The sequence below is a fragment of the Sander vitreus genome, chromosome 6, assembly GCF_031162955.1.
Source record: "Sander vitreus isolate 19-12246 chromosome 6, sanVit1, whole genome shotgun sequence".
Lineage (NCBI taxonomy): Eukaryota > Metazoa > Chordata > Actinopteri > Perciformes > Percidae > Sander > Sander vitreus.
The window spans coordinates 26,750,098-26,764,625 of record NC_135860.1 but is presented as its reverse complement, the minus strand read 5'-3'; the positions used below and the strand labels follow the sequence as shown (position 1 = coordinate 26,764,625).

The window sequence follows — 14,528 nt, the reverse complement described above, 5'->3', positions numbered from 1 at the left end:
CTGCTCGGTGTGTGTCTTATAACAAACAGAGCGAGCAGCCGTCGGACTCTAACCTCTGTTGGTCCGCGTAGGACTTCAGTGCGAGCGGACTGTTTAGAGACGAAGTGACCAGCAGGTAACGTTAACGGTTATCTGCTACTGTAGCAGAGCTGCAAGTAAACGCTGAACTGAGCTGTGTGTTTTCAGTGCACGACTGTTGTTGGTGATTTACAGAGGTGGAAGACTTACTCAGATCATGTATTGCAGTAAAAGTAGAAAAAAACGGTGTTGTAGAGTTACAAATTACTTGTCAGTTACAAATTACTTGTCAGTTACAAGTCCTGCATTCAACATCTTTAAAAGTTAAAGTACAAAAGTATTATCAAAATATACTTAAAACTTACAACACCAAAACAAATTCCTTGTATGTGTTAAAAAACGTACTTGGCAATAAAACCTTTTCTGATTCTGATTAAAGTACCAAAAGTAAAAGTGCTCATTATGCAGTGTAATATATCTTATTTTATTGGATTATATTATATTATAATCCAATAAATTGTATTAAATATGACTGATAATTTAAATAAAATGTTGTATTTAATTCAAGTAGCTTACTTATTTTCTAGGGTTGAAGAATGTATACAGATTTTACATTTTCCCCTCATACTTCTGTCGGAATGGGTACGAAGTTGGCATTTAATTAATTAATTTAATTTGAAATGGTATTAAAAAGGTCTTAAAAAGCCTTGAATTTAAGTTGGAGGATCCTGGGGGTACCCTGTTCACAACATATTTACACAATGAGACTTTTGATAAATAATCATCAGTAATGTGGATATAATGACTAAGTGGGTAAAGGCAAATAATAGAACAGCTAGAGCAGTCTGGTAAGTTCAGAAAATGACATCACTTTACTGTAATGTAGCCTTTAAAACCAGGAAAAGACAACACTAATGCCATATTACAATATCCAAAATCTAAAACGATATCTAGTCTCATATCACGATATCGATATAATATCGATATATTGCCCAGCTCTATTTCCAACATGTTTTTATTGAACAAATTGAACATTGACTTGAACAAAAAATGCACCCCCCCAAAAAAAAAGAATGACCGTTACATTTTAAGTGCAGTTTTCTACTGATATTTTCATTCAACTAACACAAAAAATCTCTGAGTGTCTTTTGCGATATGTCGCATCCTTTTGCGCTGTTTGTTGCGGCAAGTTGATTTTGCGATAACGATAACAAAGCGAGATATTGCAGTGCAGCTGTAATCTGATGTCAGTGCTCTACTCACTCTTTTTTTCTGCTACTGCAGCTGTTTGTAAAGTGTTTCATAAGCTTTAATTTCCACCCCAGCATCCATCTGAAGGCTGCGCAGCAGCAGCTTCAGCTTCAGTTCAGTCCTGTATCAGCGTCACACCAGATGTGTTCAGCCACAGTACTGCCATTGTCTAAGATGCGTTTTGGCAGTGCTCACAGTTCAAAAACGCATTCACTGTAGTTAGGCGCAAAGGATGGAAGAAAATAGACACTAAGCCAAAAAGGACGGATCAGGTCGCTGTCACGTGCTGCAGTGCAAGTGAAACTGTCACGCAGCAGGTATAAACAGCTGTATTGACTAAAATACAAGCGTATCTGTTCTGTCAAACGCATGTGAGGCAGACAAACGCAGCAGAAATGTGTCCTCGGTAGACAGCTTAAGTTCCCTTGGTGGGTTGTCACTCTTTAAGGAATCTGCTGTGCTGAGCTGCAGGGAGTGACAAGGACAGATAAATGCCTGGGATGTGTGCATGTTTCTCTACTGATGGTCTGCATTAGTGTTGCAAACTACAGTACTACTACTAGCCCACTGATCGCTACTGCTACTACTACTCAGGGTTTCCTCAGGGTCTTAAAAAGTATAAGTCTAAAATTTCAAAATCAAACTTTTAGGCCTAAAAAAGTCTTACATCCGTTCAAGTATTGTGTTCTAGGTCTTAAATAATTTGAAACAGGTCTTCATTCTCCTATGTCCATGCAACACTACCTCTAATGCTCTGTTTTTTTTTAAATTCCGTGATGATGTAGTTCTTTCTTTCGCTTGTCCAAATTTAATTGTGCTGTATTACGACTACTAATCAGACCAACATGCAACTTATATTGCAGCCAATCAGCTTTCGTGTTATTGCTGCGAGCCTCTTTCAGATTGTTCCACAGACTACTTGTACTTCCTCCAGCTATGGGGAAGTACAAGTTAAGCGATACTTGGCTTGAAAAAAAAACAGAATTTAGGGCTTAGTTGATGTTGTGATAAAGGTCTTAAATGTCATTCATAATGGTTTTAAAAAGCACTTCAAAAGTCCTGACTTTAACTTGGTGAAACGTGCAGAAACTCTGCTACTACTACCACTACCACCACTACTTTTTTGCGACTCCTGCTACGTCTGCTCCTACTTCCCATAGACAACTAGTTTAGTTTGCCTCAATGCTGCAGTAATAGTGTTATCTAGATCAGGGGTCTTCAACGGGTTTTAGGCCAGGGACCCCTAAGCTGAAAGAGAGACTGAGTAGGGACCTCATACTGCATATATTGTATACAATTGACTTTTCGGGGCCGAATATATATTATTTATACATTGTGTTTTAATGTTAAACATACTGTACATGTGGAAGGCACAGTGACTTTGTTTTTTACAAATAGGCCAATTTATCTTTGCTAATAAAATGTTGGATTCATATTAATGTATATTTTCAGACATATTTAAGTTTCTGAAAAAAGAAACTTTCAAAAATATTTTTGCGGCCCCCCTTCACTAACTTTGAGGACCCCCCTTGGGGTCACGGACCCCCTGTTGAAGATCTCTGATCCAGATGTAATAGTAAAAGGCTGTACACAAACTTATATACTGTATATCAGGATATTCCAAAGTATTACTGTTTCTCTTTCAGTACTTAGTTTCCAAAAAGCCCTGCTTTATCTACCTGCTGTTTGCTCTCACGTCTTTCTCTCTTTTTACCCTTCTCCAGGTCCAATATTATACAATTTTAATCATTAAATACGCTTAATGAACAGCCAATAGAGCAACCTGATCTCACAGAATTCCGTGAAATGAACACGGCCCCTTAACTCAAAATCTGTGACAGTTTCACGGAATCGCAAAACATTCCGTGATGGGCCCACGGAAGAATTCCGTGAAATGAACACGGATCGCCGAAAATTCCGTGATGGGCCCACGGAAGAATTCCGTTAAATAAACACGGCCCCTTAAGTTAAGGAAAAGGTTATGGGTGGGCTTACGGTCCGTGACACGCGAGAAGAATGGGACGGAAAAGATAAAAGCGACTCTAGGAAACGTGACACGCGGGACACGAACCCCGGTCTCCGGGGTGAAAGTCCTGTGTTTGACCCATCCACCACCCCAACCAACCTCCTTATGCGGAATTTCGGCCTTACATAGTATTGCTACCGTAGTTGCTCTTAATGCTACGTCATCTTCTCATTGACTTTACATTGGCATTGTTTTCCGTGGTGGCCACACGGATTTTTCACACATTCCGTGCCACCACCACGTAATGCGGTGTTAACAATTCGTGATCATTTCACGGAATTCTGTGCGACCAGGCTAAATAGAGGCATGCTATTGACATCCCTGCTGAAATGAACCGTCTCTCTTTCTGTTTTTGTTGCTCTCTTGCGTTTTTTTTACCCTGCTTTCCATCAGCAATAATAATAATCCAACCTCATTTCTTCAGTGTAGGAGATTTTGCCATTTTAGATAGAAATGAAAAACAAATGCTGTTGATGAGATTGCCGTTCGTCTCGTTTCCTTTCTCACTTCATCTTTCTCATTCTTCACCTCCCTATTTTTTCCTCACCCAGAATGACGTCCCCTCGCTTTATTGAGTTTGTCTGCAAGCATGACGAGGTGCTCAAGTGTTTTGTAACCAGGTGAGTCAATGCGGCCCTGCGCCATGCTTCAACCTCCCCGCCCAGCACCTAGGAGACTGGGTAATGATCCAGCAACTTCTTTCCTTTGACACTTTTATCTCTTTGTTCTCTCACTTCCCCTGTTTCGTCCCTGTGCCTCCTCTTTTTTTTTTTTTTTTTTTCTTCCCAGGAATCCAAAGATCATCTTTAACCACTTTCATTTCCTCCTGGAGTGTCCAGAGTTGATGTCACGCTTCATGCACATTATTAAAGGCCAGGTAAGACATGGTGAATTATTTTATGAAATGTTTCGAGGGACTTAATATGGAAGCACGAGTTTGGAAGCTTAATTGAATCTGCTAGAAACCATTGTCAGTTCTTTATTGAGCAACACTGTCAGTAACAGTTGTATTTAGTCAGAAGGTGTACACTTTAAAGGGTAACTACCATTTTTTTTCAACCTGGACCCTATTTTCCTATGTTTTTGTCACTAAGTGACTCATGGGAACAACAATCTTTGACATTGGTCCATTATTAAGCAAGATCGCTGCAGTTGGCAGCGGCGAAACAAGCTGCAATGTAAGTTAACAGGGCAATTGTCCAGCTTGTATTTACCTTCACAAAAGTGCTTGTTTTGCCTCTGACAGGCTCAGATTAATATTCTAAGTGTCTGACAACATTATGGAAAGGATTTCTAAGGAGGTCGACCCTTCTGTTAAAGAGTAAGATCCTTTTTTAAACATAAAAACATCCGCAAAATTGCTTTCGCTAAACCCACCAGACTCCATGTAAATAAACAGTAATTTTAGCATCGTAAAATACACTTTATTCAAAGTCGACAGAAACAAAATAAAACTATGAAAAGCCATTTTGGGTCGTCTTTCCACTTTTCTAACCATCACAACTCTAGTTTTGGTTGAAATAAATACATGGTTTACCGATTAACATGTGAAAATATGTTAGCTTTATACACGCTAAAAGTATTGTGTTTTTTTTAAATGGAGTCTGGTGGGTTTAGCGCTAGCGACTTCAGACCTGTTTCTGGTTAATCAGAAAGGTCTCAAAGAGGTTTTTAAGGTCTATCTCTGAAGGGATCCTTTCCATAATGTTGTCAGACACTTAGAATATTAATCTAAGCCTGTCAGCGGCAAAACAAGAACTTTTGTGAAGGTAAATACAAGCTGGACAATTGTCCCATTAACTTACATTGTAGCGTGTTTAGCCGCTGCCTACTGCAGCGATCTCGCTTAATACTGGACCAATGTCCATGATTGTTGTTCCCATCAGTCACTTATGGCGCTTACCCACTGCTTGTACCAGCTCTGCTCGACTCGACTCAGCCGTGGTGCCCAGTCCTCCTTTTTCCATTGCAGATTTAGTACCGCCTCATGTGTGAGGCGAGCGTGGCTGGTCGTCATAGCGACGCCCCAGGAAACTGCTGTGCCTGTGACACACACACAGAAAGTCGAAGGTGTGTTGTTTTTGTTTCTCGGCATGTGGCTGTTGCCACAGCCAGAAGACAAATTTTGGTTTCAAAAGAAGCTGGAGGCAGCAATAAAAACCACCGCTGGCTAAACTATTTAAAAATGGCAGGTTTGTCCAGGACACCCCCCCCCGTCTGTCACTAGCAATGATGACGCAGTGATTAGTGTCCTTAGTGTCTTCATTAATTCATTGGTGTGTTTTGGGCGTAACATGCAATAAACCAATCAGTGTCTCATCTCCCATTCCCTCTAAAAGCCAGGCGCGTTTGTACCTTGGCGCATTGCTATTATGATGGCGGATTTGCACCGTAATATTGGCCGAGTGCATTTGCTATTTAAACGATGCGGGCGCTGGACGGAAAATTGACAACTGCGTCGGTCTTAAACTAGCAAAGACGCTTGCGTTGGGCTTTGTGCTGCGCCGGGTGCAAGATAGAGCCCGGTGTCTTTGTTTGTGTCTTCAGGGACTTTATGGAAAGTGACTTTGAAAGTCCCCTGTCTTCACTTCAGGATCATTTAACGGTGTTACAACCATGGCGATAACACTTGTCTTAAGTTCCGTTTATATAGCTTCATAAATTTTAAGAGCTGCTCTGTGTTGTCTGCTGTTCCCTCACTCTTCAGTATTCATATTTGAGCTGCAGCGTTCGAGCCTCGTTACCCATGGATTATGGCTCGCCTGGGAGTAGGCCCTTGTTTTAATTACAGACTTTAACCTGGTGAATTTGATTTCATCGCCTGATTCTTCTCTCTGTACGCCCCGCAGCCCCAGTGGGAAAAGCCTTTTTTTCCTCTCTTCCATGCTCATCCTTCACTCTACCTCCAACGCTTAGAGAACAAAGGCATATATTATGCAAATAGACCCCCAGCCTCATCTCTGTATTACAGACGAGTTTTTCAGCACTGAAGGCTTTCCGAGCCGTCGGTTGAAAATCCACAGTCTGAGACTTGAAAGCACAGCGAAGTGGTAATTAGTTCAGGAAAGTGCCGCGCAGTGTGGGATGAAGTCTTGTTTTCTCCCTCAGCCCTTCAAAGATCGCTGCGAGTGGTTCTATGAGCATCTGCTGGCCGGCCAGCCGGACTCAGACATGGTTCATCGTCCGGTCAACGAGAACGACATCCTGCTCATCCACAGAGGTACAAAAGGTCCTCTTTATACATGAACAGAGGGGAGTCTTCTGCATCACAAGCATTACGTTATTACATGTATGCATCATTTCCCGTGAAAACCATATGTGTGGGTACACCATTTGAATAACACACAGGGAAGGCGGACTCCGCCACGAACAATGAAGACTATTGAATAGAAAGGCAATTACAGAATGTAAAGACATTTAAGGGCTATTGCTGAAAGGATGCCAACCATAAATAGTAGCAAAAATGGCTTTTGGTATAATTAATGTGTAGTAGATTGTAACTAAGACACCTTGGGATAGATGAGATCATTCATCATTAACATTCAACATTCATTTTTTTAATACTACTAATAATTTTCAACATTTTCTATGGATGGTGTTTGTGACTGGTACACAGTATAGATGCTGCTTGGTGCAAAATTGTGTGTGATAATGTGATAAAATATCAAGTTCTACAGGTTGTGAATTTATGCCAATAAGCAATAAATTGCCAGCTTCAGTCTATAAAAGAAAGAACAGAAAGCATGTAGCTCCAACCCTGACCGGCATATTTTCCATCTGTTCTCCACATCTTTTTCTTTTTGTTCTGAGTGTACCGATACGATTTTTTTTGTTTCTCACTAACAGATTCCATATTCAGGAGTAGCTGTGAGATGGTTTCCAAGTCCACCAATGAGAAACTCAAACAGGGCATCGCTGTTCGCTTCCATGGCGAGGAGGGCATGGTGGGTTTCTAAATTCATGTGGCACTGCATGAGTTCTTAGTAACCAAACTCCTTTTTCTATTGGCCTGTTTCAGCTGTCAGCTGATCAGCAGTACTGCAGTCTAGAGCTGGGCGATAGGGGCAAAAAATAAATAAATCCAATATCACAATATTCTTGACCAAATACATCGATGTCGATATTGCGGCGATATTGTAGGGTGGACTATTGGTGCTTTCACAAAATATTCACACAATGAGATTTTTTTTTTCTTCTAAATAATCATCAGTAATGTGGATATAATGACTAAGTGGTTAAAGGCACATAATAAAACAGCTAGCAAGTCTGCTAAGTTCATAACATCACTTTACTGTAATGCAGCCTTTAATACCAGGAAAAGACAATACTTGTATCCATAATTTAAGACGATATTGACGCAGTCCAGTTTGGTCAGTTAGGACAGAAGACAAACAACTTCTCTCATTTAAGGTGGTTTATTAAAGCTGGAATAATAATAATAGCAACTTGTATACAAGGATTCTTCCGGTTTGAATAGCCACAGTCAGCGGAGTGCTGTTACTCTGTCTCTCCTCGCCCCAAAATAATGCAGTCTCAGGTTACTTTAAGAGGAATTCAAACTATTTCAACCAGTCTAACTGCCCCCTCACCCTCAAATGTCAGTGCTGTGTGTGTGTGTGTGTGTGTGTGTGTGTATATATCACTATGTGTGTGTCATTTTGCCCAAGAACAGCCATTCTTTTAAGATGCTTGTTCTCTACAGTACTAGTAAATATTCCTAACAATATCTAGCCTCATAGATCAATGTTGGTATAATATCGATATACTGCCCAGCCCTACTCCAGTCCCATGTCTCATTGAATCCACAGCTGTGCGTTGGGATGACTTTTTCGGTGTTTTTACAGGGCCAGGGTGTGGTTCGGGAGTGGTTTGACATCCTGTCCAATGAGATCATCAACCCAGACTATGCTCTGTTCACTCAGTCAGCTGATGGTACGCGACGCTTTCCTTACTGTGATAACGTTCAGTGTGACAAGCAGAACCTTATCATGTAGAATGACGGCGTGTGTTTGTGTGTGTGTGTGTGTGTGTGTGTGTGTGTGTGTGTGTGTGTGTGTGTGTGTGTGTGTGTGTGTGTGTGTGTGTGTGTGTGTGTGTGTGTGTGTGTGATCTACAGGTACCACTTTTCAGCCGAACAGTAACTCCTCGGTGAACCCAGACCATCTGAACTACTTCCAGTTCGCAGGTCAGATCCTGGGTCTGGCTCTGTACCACCGACAGCTGGTCAACATCTATTTCACCCGCTCCTTCTACAAACACATTCTGGGTAAAAGAACACAGGCATCTGTGTAGATAAGAGTCAGATTAGTGTGTCGGTTAATAATATATAATATACGTATGGGTTAATTAGCTAAAAAAAATAGTCAAACTAGAACACACATGCATCATACACACACTGCTGATTGCATGTCTAGGGTTTCAAGCGTTCGGTGTTGGATAACTTGATTATTTTTATTGTTTATACATTATCGTTGACCTGATGGTACCCTGACATGACTCTAGTGATGTTTTCATCAGATTCCAGAAAAGTACGTTACTAGTCATAACAGTATTAGCATTATTGTAATGTTAAATTTTTTTTGTTAGATCATTTTTATTTGTAATACCATTTATGCCTTGATTATTATGTTTTAGATATTGCATTTGTTTTAAACATTGCAAAGTGGAGAATTGTATAGTGCCATACATTTGGAACATTAAGAAAATCTGGGAGTTGAGCCCTAGTGAATATCAAAGTTAACATTTTGTGTTAATTACTAATACTGACTTCCTATACTTTCCGTACTATATCTAATGTCTACTATATCTAGAGTCTTTGGCATTCTGTGGACAGCAAAGGAAGAATTTCATTGTACAGGGAAACATGTTTCCTTACTGTGCATGTGACAATAAAACTTGTGAATTGAAAATTGTGGGTTTCCCAGGTATCCCAGTGAACTACCAGGACGTGTCGTCCATCGATCCAGAGTATGCCAAGAACCTGCAGTGGATCCTGGACAACGACATCAGTGATCTGGGTCTGGAGCTCACCTTCTCCGTAGAGACGGACGTGTTCGGGGCGATGGAGGAAATGCCGCTCAAACCCGGAGGGACCAGCATCCTGGTCACCCAGGACAACAAGGTCAGTCGCCACAAACAGCCAGAGGCATTAATGTCACCCGGTGTCAACATAACGCAAGAACATGTTTTGTTTGGTCAAAGGGCAAAGTTCAGTGATAGGTGGTTATGCTTTATTTTACATATTTTTCTAAAAGATTCTTTATAAAAATGTCCAGTGTTTGGGGTACCCCTTGTAAGTTGTTTATTATTAATTTAAAAAAAGACTCAATTCTGCTACACAAAAATTGTGTACATGTTTCAGACTTTCCTCTTAATATTCGCTTTCATTTCTTTGCATGATTGTGATTGCGGGAAAAAAAAAGAAGAAAAATCAAGTAGACATCATGCTCGTCTAAATAAGTCTTAACATTTGACTATTAGTAAAAAATAAATGTAAACACATTTGTGCTGTAAGACAAAATTACAATCATTTAATGTGAGCTGTAAAAATGGCCGGGATGCAATTTATAAAATGAACTATGCATGTAATATTTATTACCGTGGCCTTTCTATGCATCTATGAGATCACAGATTGTACAAAATAAGATGGTTAAACCATTAAACCTTTTGTTTTAACGGATTAATCTAACATATTATTAAGAGAGCAATAGAGGTGTCATTGTAGGTGGATTTAGAATTTTTGTCTTTATGCTAAGCTATGCTAACTGGCTTCTAGATCCAACTTCATATTTACCTGACATGAGAGGTATCAAAAAAAATCTGTCAAATGTTATAGATGTGGTTGTTTTGATTTAAATGTGTGGCGGCCAAGATTTTAAACAGCGTACAAGATGATGTGACATACTTTTAAAGACGGGTGCTTTCTGCTTTTTCATTTTGGTTTGAATATTTGGACAGGTGTCTCACATGTACAGTATGTTGTTTATGACAGAATCAAGTCAGATCAATAATTAATGACCGGCTGAAGTTACCCTCTAGTGTATTCACCCATTGGTGGTCTCTTAAGGCTCTGACGGCCGACTGTCAGCAGAAAAGGCAGTCAGACTGACTGCCTCCCCGAGTTGGTCAAAAAAGTGCCTCGGAACACACTGAAGCGACGCCGACTTGAGCGTACGTTCTGCGCGTACGTGAGACGTCATACGTCTCCATAACAGCAGGCGGCGCTAATCTGTATTGTCACCCAAAAAAATGAAAAGCGGCAGCTGATTGGACGAACGCGTCACGTGGGTCGGGCTTCTCCCCAACCATAATGGCGGCTCGTTCAGAATCTACGATCTCGTATTTTACGAAACTAGTTCACCGAAACGTGTTTCTGAAAACATTTTAAGCGAGAAATAGGCCATGCAGTTGCTGAACCTGTCTTCATTTCAGATCGACAAAGGTCATTTTAAAAGATTTTCGTCAGATTCTGAGAGGCGTTTGTCACACTCATCCCGCTTGTCATTTCCGGGTTAGCGCTCCACCAATCGGATTGGTCATTGAGTCCAACTGCCCACTGAACGCCGACGGCTCCTCCGACTAACGACTGCACGGAACACACCAAACAGACTCGAGTCACTGACCTCGCCAGACTGTCCGACGGCCGATAATCGGGTTGGTGTGTCAGCGCCTCTATGAACAATTGATCTCTCTCCTCCAGCTAATTGGGAGGAAGAGTCCCAATTAGAGAGTGCAGTACCGCAGTGTGCCTGCACATGGCACTGTCTTGTAAAGCAGAGAACAGGAGCCGAAATAATAACTGTATGAGCTATGTCTCTTTCTCTTGTCCATCAGTATTTCTTGGGGACTTTGATGTGTGTGTGTGTGTGTGTCCATCCGTCCGTCCGTGTCCTCTCTCAGGCCGAGTACGTCCAGCTGGTGACGGAGCTGAGGATGACGCGAGCCATCCAGCCTCAGATAAACGCCTTCCTGCAAGGATTCCACACCTTCATCCCCCCCTCGCTCATCCAGCTTTTCGACGAATACGAATTGGTTAGTCATTCTCCTCCAACCTCCCTGTCCTCTCAGAATCAGAAAAGGGTTTATTGCCACAATAACTTACACATACGTGGAATTTGCCTTGGTGATTGGTGCATACATGAACAAACAGACATTTTGAACTTTCGTTTGAAACAAACAAATACAGAAACAAATATACACAAAATAGCTCTTTTGCATAAGAAAAAGGTGACTGAATGGGTTGAGTGCAGAAAGTGCAAAACATATATATATATATATACACATATATATATATACACACATATATTTCCTGCTTTTCCTCCTCTCATCCATCGTCTTTTATTGTTGGTATTCTCCTTGTTTCCCGCCTTCCCGCCCGCTAGGCTCTGATGCAGGAATTGATTAGCCATGTCTAGGGCTGCAGCTATCGATTATTTTAGTAATCGAGTATTCTACCGATTATTCCATCGATTAATCGAGTAATCGGATAAGAAATACTTTTGTTTTATTGAAGAGCAATAATAAACAACAGTTTGGTTAAATTTTCGGAAAAAGCTAAATTTTTGTGGCCTACATTGCTTACAATATCATCTCTCAAAAAACTAAACATATGAAGTGCATTTAAGTGCCATATTACATTGTAAAATTTTTAAAGAAAACATTTTCTGAAATGACATCAACCTCACACACTAAGGCATACATACAGTGGTGTGAAAAAAGTGTTTGCCCCCTTCCTCATTTCCTGTTCCTTTGCATGTTTGTCACACTTAAGTGTTTGAACATCAAACCAATTTAAACAAAAGTCAAGGACAACACAAGTAAACACAAAATGCAATTTGTAAATGAAGGTGTTTATTATTAAAGGAGAAAAAAAATCCAAACCATCATGGCCCTGTGTGAAAAAGTGATTGCCCCCCTTGTTAAAACATACTATAACTGTGGTTGTCCACACCTGAGTTCAATTTCTCTAGCCACACCCAGGCCTGATTATTGCCACACCTGTTCACAATCAAGGCATCACTTAAATAGGAGCTGCTTGACACAGTAAGGTCCACCAGAAGATCCTTAAAAGCTACACATCATGCCGAGACCCAAAGAAATTCAGGAACAATTGAGAAAGAAAGTAATTGAGATCTATCAGTCTGGAAAGGGTTATAAAGCCATTTCCAAAGCTTTGGGAATCCAGCGAACCACAGTGAGAGCCATTATCCACAAATGGCGAAGACATGGAACAGTGGTGAACCTTCCCAGGAGTGGCCGGCCGCCCAAAATTACCCCAAGAGCGCAGCGACGACTCATCAAGAGGTCACAAAAGACCCCACAACAACGTCCAAAGAACTGCAGGCCTCACTTGCCTCAGTTAAGGTCAGCGTTCATGCCTCCACCATCAGGAAAAGACTGGGCAAAAATGGCCTGCATGGCAGAGTTCCAAGGAGAAAACCACTGCTGAGCAAAAGAACATCAAAGCTTGTCTCAATTTCTCCAGAACACATCTTGATGATCCCCAAGACTTTTGGGACAACATTCTGTGGACCGATGAGACAAAAAGTGGAACTCTTTGGAAGGTGTGTGTCCAAGTATATCTGGCGTAGAAGGAACACTGCATTTCATAAAAGAACATTATACCAACTGTAAAATATGGTGGTGGTAGTGTGATGGTCTGGGGGCTGTTTGCTGCTTCAGGACCTGGAAGACTTGCCGTGATAAAAGGAACTATGAATTCTGCTGTCTACCAAGAGATCCTGAAGGAGAATGTCCGACCATCTGTTCGTGTACTCAAGCTGAAACGAACTTGGGTTCTGCAGCAGGACAATGATCCTAAACACACCAGCAAGTCCACCACCGAATGGCTGAAGAAAAAACTAAATGAAGACTTTGGAGTGGCCTAGCCAAAGTCCTGACCTGAATCCTATTGAGATGTTGTGGTATGACCTTAAAAAAGGCCGTTCATGCTCGAAAACCCTCTAATGTAACTGAATTAGGACAATTCTGCAAAGATGAGTGGGCCAAAATTCCTCCAGGGACGCTGTAAAAGCCTCATTGCACGTTATCGCAAACGCTTGGTTGCAGTTGTTGCTGCTAAGGGTGGCCCAACCAGTTATTAGGTTTAGGGGGCAATCACTTTTTTCACACAGGGCCATGATGGTTTGGATTTTTTTTCACCTTTAATAATTAACACCTTCATTTACAAATTGCATTTTGTGTTTACTTGTGTTGTCCTTGACTTTTGTTTAAATTGGTTTGATGTTCCGAAACACTTAAGTGTGACAAACATGCAAAGGAACAGGAAATGAGGAAGGGGGCAAACACTTTTTCACACCACTGTAAACATGACCTTAAGTTGTGCAACTTAACTTTCAGAACTACCAGTTTCAATCATCTGTATATAGGCCTATATGTAAGTTTATGTAAATATTAATTATACTCAATCTATTTTAATTTATATATTTGATTACAATGCTACACAACTCTGTTACATTTATGCTAGTAGATCGTTGATCAGCTGTTTCTCCGTGAAGAGAGAGAGTGAGAGAGAGTGGTGCGCAACAATCAGCTGTTTCTCCGAAGGGATAGTCAACACGTCGGCTCTTTAGATCAAATTGTGGTCACTGCTACATATTTTCTTGTCTTTGTTTTTGGTAGTTGGTGTAGTTTCATCGTCCATACGACTCTGTGATTTACTTTTGTCGGGTCCACTTCGTGGAATGGATGATTAAGTTAGACTCGATGTTTTCTGTTGAGCTGCTGAAGCATTGACGTCGTGCTATTATTGTGGTAAGCTAGTATGATTTTGCAGAGATCACGTTTGAACCGATTCCAAACTTTGGACACTTTCTGTGGTTTTCTCCAGTCTGTCTCTTCTCTTAGCCCCTCCCCTCACTATTTACGCTCTGGCATGTGTCGCCAGCAGACTGAGCAGCGTCTGGTGTGCGACAATAATAATGATCCGTGTGGAAACACCGTCCGTCAGCAATACAACGTTGGTAACATTGATTTAACGAAGCTTCGAGGCAAATCATTTTGCATTCGAGGATTTTTTGCGGGGGGGGGGGTGCTACGGTGACCTTGAAGCACAACCCTCTTCTCCAACTCCATTTCTTTTCTGTGTGTGTCGGCAGATTTCATGTCCTCACTTGTGCAGCGATCAATAGTGTAGCATGATGATTATCCCACCTTGGATTTGTTGGACATGCCTCGGCCATGCTGTCATTGCAAGGCAACTGTCAACTGAACG

The 14,528-nt window shown here is 41.1% G+C and overlaps 1 protein-coding gene across 3 annotated transcripts in view; it reads left to right on the top strand.

Annotated features, from left to right (window-relative positions):
* Nucleotides 1-14,528, top strand: part of hace1 (HECT domain and ankyrin repeat containing E3 ubiquitin protein ligase 1) — a 52,509-nt gene that overhangs the window by 27,594 nt on the left and 10,387 nt on the right. For 2 of the 3 annotated variants that reach the window (XM_078253591.1, XM_078253589.1), the window contains 8 exons: nt 3,847-3,915; nt 4,085-4,172; nt 6,404-6,515; nt 7,142-7,239; nt 8,140-8,227; nt 8,412-8,561; nt 9,220-9,416; nt 11,195-11,326. In XM_078253591.1, the coding sequence (XP_078109717.1) occupies nt 3,847-3,915; nt 4,085-4,172; nt 6,404-6,515; nt 7,142-7,239; nt 8,140-8,227; nt 8,412-8,561; nt 9,220-9,416; nt 11,195-11,326 (934 nt within the window). The remainder of the gene's footprint in view (nt 1-3,846; nt 3,916-4,084; nt 4,173-6,403; nt 6,516-7,141; nt 7,240-8,139; nt 8,228-8,411; nt 8,562-9,219; nt 9,417-11,194; nt 11,327-14,528) is intronic. The other variant, XM_078253590.1, reaches the window with a different exon arrangement.